The sequence below is a fragment of the Lutjanus erythropterus genome, chromosome 12 (assembly GCF_056507025.1).
Source record: "Lutjanus erythropterus isolate fLutEry1 chromosome 12, fLutEry1.hap2, whole genome shotgun sequence".
Classification (NCBI taxonomy): domain Eukaryota; kingdom Metazoa; phylum Chordata; class Actinopteri; order Lutjaniformes; family Lutjanidae; genus Lutjanus; species Lutjanus erythropterus.
The window spans coordinates 19,883,446-19,900,798 of record NC_139328.1 but is presented as its reverse complement, the minus strand read 5'-3'; the positions used below and the strand labels follow the sequence as shown (position 1 = coordinate 19,900,798).

Here is a 17,353-nt window from a genome sequence, read left to right as displayed (position 1 = left end):
GAGCTTGTCTACTGGAGAGTGAAATCTGTTGGAATAATATCCGTCGAGAAAAAACACGAAAGGAAAAGCGAGAAGAAAACTTTTATGTTTTTAAAAAGTGACTTCCGCTGCTGGATAAATGGCTGTTAATGGACCCCCTGTGGAGGAGCACCTGCTGGGCAGAGTCAGCCGCTGGTTTAACTACTATGCAGGTAAGACAGCTTTTAATATCACACCTCATTTATTCATTCACCTGCCTGAAATGGTTAAAATATTATTTCAGTACAAATTGACTGTTTACTGTTTTTAAAATATGGATATTTAGTGGTAATGTGTGGAAAAAGTACATTATTTAATGGAAAAAGACTCATCGTTTTCTCGGTTTTGACGATCGGAATGTCCCGCGAAAAGTTTAGACTGTGTAAACAATGGAATAGTAATATGAAAACACTTTTATTTTGGTTTAAGGGCATTGTTTTTTACTAATTTGTCGTCGACTATTTGAGAAAAAAGATGGCGACTGGCCCATTTTTCGAATGATGGCACCATGGAAACGATGGAACTTTGAGGAGTTAACGTCATAATGTTAGAACGTTAGAACGTTCTAACATTATGACATCATGATGTTAGAACGTTAGCAGGTGTAAACAGAACAGAGGACCTGTTCTTCTGTGTGCACAGTTGAGTTTGCTTGTTGTGAATGTTTAAGTTTTGCTTCAGATGTATCAGAAACTCTTATAGGTCGTTTAAAGTCAACGTTTAAGAGATGACTGAGGATTAATTTTCAGAAAGTATATTATATTAAAATATTATTAATTAAACTTTTAAGCTTAATTTTGCCTAAAAATGTCCAGAATGTGAGTTTTTTATACTTTCTCCCCCCTCAGGTGCCTTCCTCCAGCTTTTAAACAGCAGCATTGCTCGCCGTGTTGCTGAAAGTCCTGAAGACAACCGGATCATCAACGATTCTCCACTCCTCCCTGATTACGAGGACGTTGTTGGTTGTTTTTATCCTTCTCTGCTCTTCTCTCCCTCCATCACCGGAGCTGCTGCTGTTCCCTGAGGACAAAAAAAAAATCAATACAAGTATCTTTTAATCCATAAAATATCACTTAGACAAAAATTGAAAGATGACATGTTTTACTAACTTTTTTTTATCCTTCTCTCCTCTTCTCTCCCTCCATCACCGGAGCTGCTGCTGTTCCCTGAGGACAAAAACAATAAATACAAGTATCTTTTTATCCATAAAATATCACGTAGACAATAATTGAAAGATGACATGTTTTACTAACTTTTTTATCCTTCTCTCCTCTTCTCTCCCTCCATCACCGGAGCTGCTGCTGTTCCCTGAGGACAAAAAACAATACATACAAGTATCTTTTAATCCATAAAATATCACGTAGACAATAATTGAAAGATGACATGTTTTACTAACTTTTTTATCCTTCTCTGCTCTTCTCTCCCTCCATCACCGGAGCTGCTGCTGTTCCCTGAGGACAAAAAACAATAAATACAAGTATCTTTTAATCCATAAAATATCACTTAGACAATAATTGAAAGATGACATGTTTTACTAACTTTTTTATCCTTCTCTGCTCTTCTCTCCCTCCATCACCGGAGCTGCTGCTGTTCCCTGAGGACAAAAAACAATACATACAAGTATCTTTTAATCCATAAAATATCACGTAGACAATAATTGAAAGATGACATGTTTTACTAACTTTTTTATCCTTCTCTCCTCTTCTCTCCCTCCATCACCGGAGCTGCTGCTGTTCCCTGAGGACAAAAAAATAAATACAAGTATCTTTTAATCCATAAAATATCACTTAGACAATAATTGAAAGATGACATGTTTTACTAACTTTTTTATCCTTCTCTCCTCTTCTCTCCCTCCATCACCGGAGCTGCTGCTGTTCCCTGAGGACAAAAAACAATAAATACAAGTATCTTTTTATCCATAAAATATCACTTAGACAATAATTGAAAGATGACATGTTTTACTAACTTTTTTTATCCTTCTCTGCTCTTCTCTCCCTCCATCACCGGAGCTGCTGCTGTTCCCTGAGGACAAAAAATAAATAAATACAAGTATCTTTTTATCCATAAAATATCACGTAGACAATAATTGAAAGATGACTTGTTTTACTAACCTTTTCTCTCTCTTTACAGACGAAAAAAGTAAGTACGAGTGTCTTTTTACCCATAAAATATCACATAACCAAGAATTGAAAGATGACTTGTTTTACTAACCTTTTCTCTGTCTTTACAGATGAAAAAAGTAAGTACAAGTGTCTTTTTATCCATAAAATATCACATAACCAAGAATTGAAAGATGACATGTTTTACTAACTTTTTTATCCTTCTCTGCTCTTCTCTCCCTCCATCACCGGAGCTGCTGCTGTTCCCTGAGGACAAAAAACAATAAATACAAGTATCTTTTAATCCATAAAATATCACTTAGACAATAATTGAAAGATGACATGTTTTACTAACTTTTTTTATCCTTCTCTGCTCTTCTCTCCCTCCATCACCGGAGCTGCTGCTGTTCCCTAAGGACAAAAAACAATAAATACAAGTATCTTTTTATCCATAAAATATCACTTAGACAATAATTGAAAGATGACATGTTTTACTAACTTTTTTATCCTTCTCTCCTCTTCTCTCCCTCCATCACCGGAGCTGCTGCTGTTCCCTGAGGACAAAAAACAATAAATACAAGTATCTTTTTATCCATAAAATATCACGTAGACAATAATTGAAAGATGACATGTTTTACTAACTTTTTTATCCTTCTCTCCTCTTCTCTCCCTCCATCACCGGAGCTGCTGCTGTTCCCTGAGGACAAAAAAAAAATAAATACAAGTATCTTTTTATCCATAAAATATCACTTAGACAATAATTGAAAGATGACATGTTTTACTAACTTTTTTATCCTTCTCTCCTCTTCTCTCCCTCCATCACCGGAGCTGCTGCTGTTCCCTGAGGACAAAAAACATAAATACAAGTATCTTTTTATCCATAAAATATCACGTAGACAATAATTGAAAGATGACTTGTTTTACTAACTTTTTCTCTCTCTTTACAGACGAAAAAAGTAAGTACAAGTGTCTTTTTACCCATAAAATATCACATAACCAAGAATTGAAAGATGACTTGTTTTACTAACCTTTTCTCTGTCTTTACAGATGAAAAAAGTAAGTACAAGTGTCTTTTTATCCATAAAATATCACATAACCAAGAATTGAAAGATGACTTGTTTTACTAACCTTTTCTCTGTCTTTACAGATGAAAAAAGTAAGTACAAGTGTCTTTTTATCCATAAAATATCACATAATCAAGAATTGAAAGATGACTTGTTTTACTAACCTTTTCTCTGTCTTTACAGATGAAAAAAGTAAGTACAAGTGTCTTTTTATCCATAAAATATCACATAACCAAGAATTGAAAGATGACATGTTTTACTAACTTTTTTATCCTTCTCTGCTCTTCTCTCCCTCCATCACCGGAGCTGCTGCTGTTCCCTGAGGACAAAAAACAATAAATACAAGTATCTTTTTATCCATAAAATATCACTTAGACAATAATTGAAAGATGACATGTTTTACTAACTTTTTTTATCCTTCTCTGCTCTTCTCTCCCTCCATCACCGGAGCTGCTGCTGTTCCCTAAGGACAAAAAAAAATCAATACAAGTATCTTTTTATCCATAAAATATCACTTAGACAATAATTGAAAGATGACATGTTTTACTAACTTTTTTATCCGTCTCTCCTCTTCTCTCCCTCCATCACCGGAGCTGCTGCTGTTCCCTGAGGACAAAAAACAATAAATACAAGTATCTTTTTATCCATAAAATATCACGTAGACAATAATTGAAAGATGACATGTTTTACTAACTTTTTTATCCTTCTCTGCTCTTCTCTCCCTCCATCACCGGAGCTGCTGCTGTTCCCTGAGGACAAAAAACAATAAATACAAGTATCTTTTTATCCATAAAATATCACCTAGACAATAATTGAAAGATGACATGTTTTACTAACTTTTTTATCCTTCTCTGCTCTTCTCTTCCTCCATCACCGGAGCTGCTGCTGTTCCCTGAGGACAAAAAAAATCAATACAAGTATCTTTTTATCCATAAAATATCACGTAGACAATAATTGAAAGATGACATGTTTTACTAACTTTTTTATCCTTCTCTCCTCTTCTCTCCCTCCGTCACCGGAGCTGCTGCTGTTCCCTGAGGACAAAAAACATAAATACAAGTATCTTTTTATCCATAAAATATCACGTAGACAATAATTGAAAGATGACTTGTTTTACTAACCTTTTCTCTCTCTTTACAGACGAAAAAAGTAAGTACAAGTGTCTTTTTACCCATAAAATATCACATAACCAAGAATTGAAAGATGACTTGTTTTACTAACCTTTTCTCTGTCTTTACAGACGAAAAAAGTAAGTACAAGTGTCTTTTTATCCATAAAATATCACATAACCAAGAATTGAGAGATGACATGTTTTACTAACTTTTTTATCCTTCTCTCCTCTTCTCTCCCTCCATCACCGGAGCTGCTGCTGTTCCCTGAGGACAAAAAAATAAATACAAGTATCTTTTAATCAATCAAATATCACTTAGACAATAATTGAAAGATGACATGTTTTACTAACTTTTTTATCCTTCTCTGCTCTTCTCTCCCTCCATCACCGGAGCTGCTGCTGTTCCCTGAGGACAAAAAATAAATAAATACAAGTATCTTTTTATCCATAAAATATCACTTAGACAATAATTGAAAGATGATATGTTTTACTAACTTTTTTATCCTTCTCTCCTCTTCTCTCCCTCCATCACCGGAGCTGCTGCTGTTCCCTGAGGACAAAAAACAATAAATACAAGTATCTTTTTATCCATAAAATATCACTTAGACAATAATTGAAAGATGACTTGTTTTACTAACCTTTTCTCTCTCTTTACAAACGAAAAAAGTAAGTACAAGTGTCTTTTTATCCATAAAATATCACATAACCAAGAATTGAAAGATGACATGTTTTACTAACTTTTTTATCCTTCTCTCCTCTTCTCTCCCTCCATCACCGGAGCTGCTGCTGTTCCCTGAGGACAAAAAACAATAAATACAAGTATCTTTTTATCCATAAAATATCACGTAGACAATAATTGAAAGATGACATGTTTTACTAACTTTTTTATCCTTCTCTCCTCTTCTCTCCCTCCATCACCGGAGCTGCTGCTGTTGACAAAGGACAAAAAAAGTAAGTACAAGTGTCTTTTTATCCATAAAATATCACGTAGACAATAATTGAAAGATGACATGTTTTACTAAACTTTTTATCCTTCTCTCCTCTCCCTCCATCACCTGAGCTGCTGCTGTTCCCTAAGGATGAAAAAAGTAAGTATGAGTTTCTGACTTGTAAAATAATTGACTTAGAATAGACTGTCATATAAAAAATATTCTGTCATTGTATAAGCTACCTACATACTTGATGCAGCACCATATAATTTCCATTTATATAATTCCAAGATGACTCGTCTTACTGTTATTTCTTTCTCTCTTCTTTTATTCCTCCACCACCTGAGCTGCTGCTGTTCACTGAGGACGAAAAAAGTATGATTTTCTGACTTGTGAAGAAAGTGACTTAGAACAGACTATGACATTAAAACAAGAAAAAGTAACATCTGTCATTGTGTCACTTAGCCACATACTGTATGTCTTACTAACCATTGTTTCTATTTCTCTCCTCCTCTCTTCCTCCATCATCAGAGCTGCTGCTGTTCACTAAGGGTGAAGAAGGTGAGTGTAAGATTCTGACTCACAAAGTGGCAGAGAACATGCTTTAATATGAATTATTATACATTTCTTAGACCAAAACTGACTTTGAATACACTACTGTACAATATAAAGACGCTCACAGACGTACATGCTGTGAGCTGCGCCTGCTAATCCATATAACATTACATATGTTGTACTTCAAAGATGACATGTTTTACTAACCCTTTTATATCTTTCTCTCCTCCTCTGTTCCTCCACCACCTGAGCTGCTGCTGTTCACTGGAGATGTAGAAGCTGAGTGTGAGATTCTGACTTACACAGAAAGTTACCAACAAGCGGTTTCATAAAGAATGTAACAGCTGTGATTGTGTCGAAAAGCTACTTGTTGTATGCTTCCTCTTTTTATGTAAATATCACAATTTACAGTATTCAACAAATATTAAAAAAAAAAAAAAAAAAAAACTTAAAAACAACTATTTATCTTTTTTATTCTACCACCAGAGCTGCTGCTGTTTACTGGATGAAAATCAGGAAGGAGCTTCTGACTACAAAAGTAATTATTTGTCTTATTTACATACTTCATATTTTTACAGAGACTCCTGCAGTACATCCCGTGTTTCCTTGACAACAAAGAAGAAATGTTTCTTCCTGACAGGACGAGAAGGACGACTGACTGGAGAGCAGTGGTTTCCTGTGCACTAAGTTACTAAGTAAGCAAGCTGCATATTAAAGGAAAAGTTCAACATCCTGGAAAATACACTGAATCACTTTCCTGCTGACAGTTAGATGAGAAGATTGATACCACTCTCAGGTCTGTAGGCTGAATATGTAGCTACAGTTAGCTTAGCATGAAGACTGGAAACAGGTAAACAAGTAGCGTCACTCTGTCCAAATATAACAAAATCCAGCATCTCTGAAGTTCACTAATTAACACCTTATATCTTGTTTGCTTAATCTAAAAAAAACATTGTAAAAGAGACAAATAGCAGCCAACTATGTTAAAGGGATAGTTCAGATTTTTTGATGTGGGGTTGTTTGAGGTACTTATCAGTAGTCAGTGTATGTATATGCCCCCAGTTTGGAGAAGCAGCAGGAGTACCAGCACAGAAGCTAAGCAATGTAATTGCATTTCATTATCAGACATTAAAAAGGGGACTGATGCTGTACCAACCACTTCAGCAGCACACCCTGCTGTATGTGTGCACTCCTGTCATTGCAAACAAATTTCATCCTGCAACTTCTGGAAGAAATGCTATAAGCAAGCAAGGACAGGGTGACTCGGACTTTTTTGAGGTATAATCTATGACATAATCAGAAGAATCCATTTGACACATAATAATAAAAAAATTGCTAAAATAATCCTAACAACATATTATAAAGAATAATAGTAATAAAATAAGATAAAAATGAAGCTCAGCCTAAATTCAATCAGGGTGACCACCTTTATGCTTCATTCATTCACAATCTTCCATCTCACTCTCCTTCTCCCACTTAATCAGCTGATTGTGAGAATTCACTTTCCTCTCTACTAATCCAATCAGATTTTGCCATGTTCTCTGCTAATCATTTTTCCACTGTCAGACTTCAAATCGGTTCTTTCTCTGAACTGTCAGCTTGCAACCCTCCTCCACCCCATCCACCTCCAGTTCATCAGATCCAGACAAGCCAGAAGCTCGAAGTCCACTCCCCTACGTACCCAGTCTTAAGCGTCGTCTCATGCCATCACCAACACCCTGGGGGGTTCACTTTTCTACTACAGCTTCATCACCCCCTATTAATATATATCTGCATATGTATATTCACCACAGTAGGGTCTAACTGCCAAATACTATTCATTCTTCATTCTGTTGTGCATGTGTCAATAAACTATATTTTCTCTCCTGATTGAAATGAAGTACAGATAAGAAATCCACACACAACAAATCTGGTGGAACACATGCAAACTCATGCTTGAATGGACATGACACATCTGCTGGTGGGTGTATGTTTAAGCTTTCCCCCTTCTCTCAGTCTTTACGCTAAGCTAATCTAATCAGCTCCTGGCTGCGGCTTCATATGTAACACTCAGACATGAGATAGATACGATTCATTTCATGTTAAGAGGGCGAATAAGCCTGTTTCCCAAAAATGTTGAACTATTCCTTTAATAGCTGCCCTGTGGTTTGAGCAAAGTTAAAAGGGCAGGAAGCGGTTTCAGATTTGTGTCTGATTTTGAATAGAGGTCCTCATGCAATGGAAGTGCACTGACAATGAAAAATTTACTTCCACATCACGCTATTGCAAGTCACTGTCTATGAGAGTGGACCCTTTGACATATTCCGCGACCATACTTGGCACTGTTTTGTCCACTAAGATAACAAATTTTTACAGCGTGAACACAATGACCAACTGAGCATGAAAGACATTTCACAAGACGGATCACAATGACCCTGGTATCCCTCTTACAGTAAGGCAACAGGTATGGAGAAATATGGAAACCATATGAGGGTAGTTTTTATACATGCATGAAATGTCAGTTAAAGAAAAGTAAGCAGTAGCACTGACAAATAGGGAGCTGGGAATGTTTTGATACTGTTTAGTGTGTCAAACACCTCGAGAAGAAATGTGAAAAACACTTAATAATACAAAAACCTTTCAGGAAACAAATAAATTACATTTGCACGGCAAGAGGTTGTTTATTTTTATGTTAGCTATTATGTTTTTATAGAATTGAGTAAATTCTACTGAATTATCATGCAATCATGTTAAAATGAACATATAAACATGATACATAAATTGTATAACAAATGTAAGCATCACATCAACCTATCTTTTTCAGGTTCTGCTCATAGAAGCATCACAGAAAGTGAATTGACCTCATTCTAACTTATATTCATTCACCCACAGTGTAACCATATACTTCTTCATATGTCTGTCGGGAAACTGAGGAGATTGACATTAATCTTTATTTATTCATTTATATATTTATTGCAGACATAATGCATCGTTCCACAAACATATGAAAAGGAGTCTCACAGGAGTTTATATCTGAAAGTGATTAAATTAGGTTTGAGACCACTTTCATCATAGCAAAAATGTGTGTTTCTGTGCATATTCTATATTCTGTATATCCTGTAAAGAATTTTTAACCCCTTAATATCAGTATCAGATCCAAAAATCTTGTATTGGTCAGGACCAACTTGTATATTTCCTGTGTTCATATTTTTAAATTTTATTAGAATAGTCAAAAGATATGTATGTACTTTATGTGAATATAAAAATTTAAATTTTGATCTCAAGAGATTTCCTGAAACTTAAATGTAGTAAATTTAATTAAACCTCGATCTTTACTGACCTTTTAGAATAACAAACTACTAAAATATTCCTGTCACATATCAGGATAAAAGGGTTGAGTGATTTACGATCCTGCAACTTTAGCTCGCTGTTCATGGCGAAAAAAAGCTGTTAGGAAATTTTTGGGGGTTAGATTAAACAGTACAAAATATTATGTTCATAAATATAATGTCATTTTCACATAACTTTGTGGTGTGCAATGTTTTATGACTCCTTTTTGTTTGTAGCACTTTCTGCCTTTCTTTCATTGAAGTCATGATTTATTATTTCCAACACATCAATCTGTGTGTCAACTGTTCGCACCAAACTTGCACAGACTTCTGTGAACATGATTTCATTTTTTTTAAATTATGAAGGTGGCAGAGATACAACAATTTCAAACAAGTCTGTGCTGCTTTCATTTTTGTTTTTTGAGGGCACCTGCAACACTTGAGAACCTCACTTTCTCTATCTATGCACTGCATATGTTCAATCATCCAATTTCCTGTAATTCATCACATTTGTTTCAGTATAAGTCATTTTACCACATAGTGTTGCATTCTTTCCTTTCATGGTTTTTCCCCTTGATAATAGAAGGCTAAAATTTCTGCTCACGATGCCAGTCAGCTATTTCTTTCTGCCTCAGCACGCAAAAGCAAAGAGTGCAGCACATTTGTCAGCGTTGTTGTGATATAAACAAAAGGAAACGAGACCTCAGCACCAAAATCCTTTTTAAACTGCAACCTAATTCTTTGACCTCTCAAGGTGGTGAATCCATTAGTTATACTCAGTGCCATATTAGATGTCCATCAATTATATATTAGGCCATTAATGTCTTGGTAATTATTATGTATTTGTCAAGTTATGTATCACCTTCGCCTTTGGGCAAAGTTGGCAGCCTTTTCAAACACATACTTCACCTGTGTGCATGAAGGATTCTGTGTTTTTGAATGTTGATTGCCCTACTTTAAAACCATCTAATAACAACATTCATGCCACTCACACCTCTCAGTCACTTGAGCGTTAGCTGAGAAGATGTGTTCACACCCTTCCTTTAATCAACAAACATCAGATAGTTAAAGCTCATCCCAAAATAAAAAATAAATATTTTTCTTCTTAGCTTTAGTGCTATTTATCCATCTAGATTGTTTTCGGAGAGATGTCTGCCTTCTCTCAAAACTCTTTTTCCAAAAATCATGACCTTGTTACTCTATTAACTATTTTCTCTCTACTGGATTACACACACTAACCTTATCATGATGCAGAAGGAAGTGTGTGAGATGTTACAGGAGGACACCATTAAGGGGACAGTTACAATCAAAATGGAAATTCAGTCATTATCTACTCACCGTTATGCTATGAGGGTCGGGTTTAGGTTTTTAGTCCATAAAACACTGCTGGATTTTCACAGGAAAACAGCATTAAGCAATCTTCCAAACAATTGAAGTAAATGGTGACCACTTTTCAAATGGAAAAAAACAACTGAAAAAAAAAACATAAAATGCTGCCATACTGCTTGTTGGGTGTAATTCAAGTCTCCTAAATCTACAACATGGCGTCCACTTGCGCATGCACACTTTACACCACACAGACCCACTTCAGACAGTGTGCACAAGCATGTGAATGTGGCTCCAAGCTAAGGATCTACAGCTAAATGACATGAACTAATGATGTCAACTTGGCACATTGGGGCTTTAGGAGACTTGGATTACACCAGACACGCAGTATGGAGGCTTTTTATGATTTTGTCTGTTGCTTGGTTCTGTTTGAAAACTGGTCACCATTCACTCAAATTGTTTGGGAGATTCTACAGCATTGTTTTCCCGTGAAACTCCAGGAGTGTCTTGTGGACTAAAAACTAAACCTGGCCTTTAACTCACACCAAAACACTCTGGATCAGGGCTGTCAAACTCAGTTTCATTGTGAGTCACATCAGCATTATGGCTGTCCCCAATGGGCCAGATTTATAACAGTATCTACTTGTTATTATGTAAATGCCTCTGTATTTGATTAATATTGGTTTTAGTAATAACTTGAATATAAAGAATTAATAACTAGCTCCAAAAGCAGAAGTCTAGGAAAAATAATTTTATCCAGACATTCAAGTTTAGTGTACAACTGTTATACACTTTATTAAAAAAAAAAAAAATGAAGTATATAAAATAGTACTAGACAACGACAACATACTGACTTGTGTCACAAGCATAAACATGGTTTTGCTTTCCCATCTGTCATTAAAATGGCTTTCTTTTGCCTAAACTTTTTTTGGACAGATTTCTGGGCCACATGATAAGTTACAACCACTTGGCTGTGCCACTGCTGGAGATGACTATATCTATCAAGTGTATACTGACAGTTAGCAGCTACATGCCTTCAGTGGGTGGATAACAAAATCATATGCATTCTGGGACATTAGTTTATGGACACCTTACCTCTGTAATGCAGCACAGAATTTTACTGCATAAATTATACTATTTGCAAGCTCTTGTGGGCCACATAAAATGATCTATATGGATAAATGGCACTACAGGCCTGAGGAAAAACATGTATTTTTGATTAGGGGGCAAACTGTTCCTTTAATACACTACAGTGCACAGGCCTGCACTGTCTGAGTGTTGCTGCTGAGGCATTCTGAAACAACATTTGCAAGACGAAGCCTCCAGGCACCGATGTGTGGAAGTTATCAATCTCCACAGATAGCTTAGTTAAACACACTGCATTACTCATAGTGAGATTTTATCAGCTGCATGTCCCAGCAGTTCTTGTGAGGGTCCATGAAGATGAGAGGCTAACACACGATACGGTAGATCAGTGAGTAAATCCAGCACCTTGTCACATCAGATACTGTTGGCTGTAAATCAGCACCACACATTGACAGATACTTTCATTAAAGCTTTATGTGTGTCTGCCTGCAGATATTTTGCACTGCAGTTGCGATCAGAATATTTAAATCTTGGGATTTTGCTGGCTTAATTTGTTAATTGTTAGATTTATTTAGCTGTGCATCCCGTGCAAAGCAACGTGGCTGTGGAAATTAAAGTTTCATGGCAAAAAAGAAAGAAAGGCATAGCAATGAAGAGATATATTTGCCCATCAGTTTTCTGTATCTGCATGCTCTGCCCCGGGTCACAGCAGGGGATGGATCTCATCCCAGCATGTACTGGTTGAGAAGTAAGGAAACACAAGAAACATGTAAAAACAGACACGTAGGCCAAAATATATTGCAGCACAAGGGCATGAAAATGTATGATTGTATGCATCTTAAAGGACACAAGATTTTTGTGTAAATGTGCTCAAGATTTTAAGGAAATTAAGAAAGTTACATGTGAAAATGACCACACCAATCACAACACACGATCAGGTAGAGAAAAATGTGTTTTGCCCCTGTTAGCTAGTGTTCCCTCAGATGCAGTGGGATAAAATGGATTAGTTTTTGAAACAAAGTGTGTGATGAAGAAATAAGATCGAGAATAAATTTTGGATTCATAATGGAACGTGTTGAAGTCCTCCACAGACTAGTTTATTCTTCCTCCTTTGTTGTTGTTGCTGTTGCTGTTGTGTTATTATCTTTTCTTATGTATTTGAGGAGGTGGTCCTTAGAATTTTTTTAAATGTCAGAACTGGGCCTTACAAAAGGTTGAGGACTCCTGACTGTTTTACAAAGAAGAGAAAACCACGAGGAAGAAGGGTTTGCCCTTTCAAGGTCATGTACAGCAAATGATCCCCTTTTTAAACACAAGTGTATTTTTGAGATGGCAATCTGAATCACTTACAGCACTGTCTATATTTACATCCCTGATTTTTGTTTGTCCTTTTTATTGTGGTGATGTATAATAGAAGGTAGTAACATATTTACTTGGTACCTATCCTGGAACACAGAACTGCTACAACTACAATTTACAGCAGCCTCAATGAAGACATCTGGAACTCACATGAATTTGTAACAAGGACATGAATGGGGTTCCTTTTTTACCCTCTTCTACATAATGTCCTTTCTTTTAAGAAAATACAGTGCATTAAATTAATATAACACAGCGTAATAAACTTCTAGAGAAAAATACTTTATAAAAAAAACATTTACATGAACATAATCATTAACTCTTAAACAACACTGAGTGGGTGGTGATACTGAAGTTTATTGTTATGTTGCTTTTACGGGAACCATATACTGTAATAACATCTATACACAAAATGTATGAAAAAGAAAGACATTTAAACCAATTTAAAAAAAATTAAGACATGAGTTTTTCCTTTTCTATGACACACAACATTCTTTCTTAACATTGTGTGCCAAAGAAAAACATCCATTTACATTTACATATGCACATTAACAAGCATTGGACAGACATTTGGACACATTGTACAGGACCTTCTCTAAATATCACATATATGTATATATATATATACATATATATATATACATATTATCATTTAAACTCCATCACCATTAATTAAACCGCTTATTCAATATCCGATGTCTCAAAGACAAGAAAATGGTCGCAAATGAGTTCAGTGAAGCAGGCATGCTGTTGAAGGCATTTATATATGGTGTGTTGTGGCCGTCAGCTGTCTGCAGTCCAATAGCTTGCCAGCACCCAAGCCTTTGACCTTTATCTAAGTGCAGAGTGAAAGCAAAAGTAATGCTACATGATTTCCTTGACAAGCCTTCCAGTAAGACACCATAAAACTCCTTGATGATAAGATTTCGGGCAGGGGAGTGAACGGGAGATTTTAGCAGGCATTCGCCCTCAGCCTCTGTGCAGCTGTCGTGTCTGTGAAGAGCAAAGACATCCATTTGAACTTCACACATATTTCAAATTAAACCTTCAAAAGTCATCAGTCATTTTTCTTTATTGTACTGCAGCAATACGTCTTAGTCTTTCTTATGTCAAGATACCAACACATATTTCTGGAAATTATATTAAACACAGGGATTTCTATTTCTATGAAACTGGTTGAAGTATGGCTAGTTTCCCACTCATTTTAAGAAAATAAGGTTGCAAAATATAGGCAGTAATAGAGCTAGGGTGTGAGTCAAAGTGAAGTGAAAGTCAAAATGTTGAGAATAAAGTGGAACTTTCAGTGTTAGTGCCATACATAAGGGAAAACATGAGAAGAGGAAGGAACTGAACCAAATAAAAAAATACTGGAATGTGTAGAACAGAATTGTTTTTATATGTTGTGCTTCTGATTTTGAGGTGTTCAATAAAACACAGAGGCGATCTGGAATGAATCGAGATGCTCATTGCTCCAACTTTATCTGCCTGATAAAGGTTACATGTTTGTTACTGTGGCGCTCATTCCTGAGACCCGTAACACAGGGCATAAGAAAAAATAAATCAGGGGACAAAGACATTTTTTAGCTTTGTGAAAATAAATATGATTTTGACTTGAAATAGCATTTCAATTTTATTATCAGCATTTCAACTCTCTCTTTCTACTTTCAGATCTCAACATTTTGACTTTATTTCGACTTTATTCTCGAAATGCAAAAATTACAAATAAATCTTTCTTCTCTCATGTTTATTCCCTCAATACTTTTCTGTATAAGAAGGACAGTTTTTGAACGCAAGAACTTAACTCACCTTCTTGTGTATTTTCTTGCGACTTTGGAGTTTCCTGTTGTCAATCTTGTCCATCAGTTCAAGGACCCACTTGTCTCTGGGATCAGTGCATAACTCACGCCCTCTCCTCATTTTGAAGCTGGACGATAATTGAAGTATACACATGTTAGTTTTGACCAATAGTAGAACATTTCTGTTAAATACAACACTTTGGAAGTCTTATGTCTTAGACTTATGTTCTTATTGTCTGTGCAGGTGAACTTACATTATAGCAGGGATGTTGCAGCCTCCATCTGTCACCTGCCGTCTGTAGTCCACTGCATGTTTCCGAGTCCTCAGGGTCATTGTTTTCACATATTTCAAACAGCAGTCATCGTAGGCCACTGAAGGATCAGAAATCCCGTACAGTTAAATCAGAAACACCCCAGTATGTAGAATATAGTATTAATTATGCAACATAGACAAGTCCATTTATTCAATTAAAATTCAACAGTAAATCAATAGGTAACTAACACAATTAAGCAACACTAAAGGTGCTGAACAAGTACACAGTGAAGCCACATCCACCCACACAGATATTTATAGACAATAAACATGCCTCATTGACCCTCATTTTATCTTACGCAGATCTGTATTACATGCTGCAAATGTGACTGCCAGATACCAGCTTTTCTTTTAATGTCTTACCTTGTGCAAATGCAAGACAGACACAAGATATGACCAGCAGAAAAAACAGTGTGTTGAACTGCATGGTGATCTCTGTAGATGCGGCGCTGAAAAAAAAAAAGTTACAGATACAAGGAATTACGAGGTTTACCAGCAATCAGCCTTATCACTCTGTGATTATTGTACCGCCGTTCCTCCTACGCCTTCCTTGTCACATTTGAAACTTTGAACCTTGCACAAATGTTTCATGTAGTCTCCGTGTGTGTACTATATGTACATATGCATTCTGTATGTATCCAACAACTTTGACCTTCTTAACTCTGCAACTATTTGTTTAAACAAAACTCAGTGTCTTTGACTTTCTCTACAGTACCGAACTTTTAAGCATCTGCTGAATGAAGCAACTATTCAAAAACGTTAATTAGTTTGTTTTTAATTTTTCCATTATTTTTATTTATTTATTTTTTGGTCGTTTGGTAAGGAAATAATTTAGAACTTTTGGTTAAGAAACAAAATTAAACTTATTGCTTTTGATGCCCTAATATGGAAGAAGACATCCACATCTGTTCACTGAATCTTAACTTAAAGGTAGAGTGAGCATTTCTGGAGAAAGATAATTGATTGTTGATTGGTGGTCTGAGCCAACGGCCCAAAGCATCAGTATTTGACGACCAGCGTGACCAGCAGGATCACTTCCTGCACCAAAGTCAATTTGACCTATTATTATTCACATAAACCTACTCAGGGAGTGCAAATGAAAGTTTGCCTTTTGGCTAAATCTGACACATTGACGTAAAATAAAACCCTGACAAAAGTTCTACAAATTACATAAATCTTACTGACTCTTATCCGATGGCATATCAATGACAAAATATTGACAAAACTCCAGATTAAACCCATGTGCATTGTCTCTATTAAAATTACAGGTAACTCACCTCTGTGGCTCCAGATGTGCATGTATTTTGAAGCTCTCCTCTTCTGACTTGCGCAGGTGAGGTGAGGTGTGTTTTATGCAATCAGGAGACAGGGATCATGTTACCATCAACGCAAATGACCTTCGTACCTCGACTCATCTTTCTTGGCTTTCCTGTTTTTTTTTTTTTTATTTCACACCGTCGTTTAGTTTTTTTTTGTTGTTGTTGAAGCTTTTTTTCTCCCTAAAAGTTCATGAGTGACAGAGTTTTTTGTGTGTTGCTGAATTGAAATATCAGTATCATATCCATTTTCCCTCTTACCTAATGCAGGGGTTTTATAGAATGACAGCTTGAGATACTTTCTTAAGAAGTTGAACATCCACGAATGTCTTTAGTCTTCATTTAGATTTAGAAATAGGAAACAGATCCCACCATGGAATTTGCTCCCATGTTGCCTCAGGTTATTGTTGTTGGAGTCTGGTCAAACACTTAAAGGGCTGTTGAATGAAGGTGTTTAGTGCTATTGTTCTTTCATAACTTGTTCTCAATTCGTATCCAAAAAGTTCCTCTGATGAAATCCTCGTGCTTAAAAGCAGCTTTTAATAAAAAGGTTGAAATAACAGACTTTGACAATTGAATTACTGTGCTAAGATGCAGGATGCAGATGAAGCTTATCCTACAAAAATCCACGGCTTCATTTTCAGGAGAACAGTGTTAACATGAACAACAGATCAGATATCCGTGTCTTCTGTCTCAAATGCCTCTCTCTCTCTCTGAATAAAAGCACACACCATCATTCCAGTTTGCTTTTACTCAAATAGGGTAGATATTAAAGATTAAAGGTGATTAAAGGGGATCTAATAGTGTATATTCACCTGAAAATAAGAACTGTTCTGTCTTCAGTGCCTTAAAATGAGCAGTTTACACCTATTAAGGGCATGGCTCCTCTTACATAGGGGCCGCCATGTTTCACCGCCATGTTTCTCAAGCGGCCCAGAGCAAGCAACCTGCAAGCTCACCAACAGACGCCACTAAACTTTACACACTGGTCTTTTAAAGGAAGGAGCACCAAATATCTATTTTATTCTACTTTTCCCCTTTTAATGCATCCATTCTTACACATATAATAAACAGAA

The 17,353-nt window shown here is 36.1% G+C and overlaps 1 protein-coding gene across 1 annotated transcript; it reads right to left on the bottom strand.

Moving 5' to 3' along the window:
• Positions 1-13,189: 13,189 nt before the first annotated feature.
• Positions 13,190-16,364, bottom strand: ccl25a (chemokine (C-C motif) ligand 25a). Its single transcript, XM_084732094.1, has 5 exons — positions 16,239-16,364; positions 15,325-15,410; positions 14,903-15,020; positions 14,659-14,776; positions 13,190-13,845 (listed from the first exon to the last, which is right to left on the bottom strand). The coding sequence occupies exons 2-5, from the start codon at positions 15,386-15,388 to the stop codon at positions 13,822-13,824; spliced, it is 324 nt and encodes a 107-aa protein (XP_084588220.1). The 5' UTR covers positions 15,389-15,410; positions 16,239-16,364; the 3' UTR covers positions 13,190-13,821.
• Positions 16,365-17,353: the final 989 nt, after the last annotated feature.

Excerpts from the sequence above, each read along its gene's own strand:
- ccl25a (XM_084732094.1), bottom strand. The coding sequence starts at position 15,388 with ATGCAGTTCAACACACTGTTTTTTCTGCTGGTCATATCTTGTGTCTGT. Across the intron at positions 15,021-15,324 it reads CTGTCTTGCATTTGCACAAG|TGGCCTACGATGACTGCTGT; the intron begins GTAAGACATTAA and ends CTGATCCTTCAG. Across the intron at positions 13,846-14,658 it reads GCAAGAAAATACACAAGAAG|ACACGACAGCTGCACAGAGG; the intron begins GTGAGTTAAGTT and ends TGCTCTTCACAG.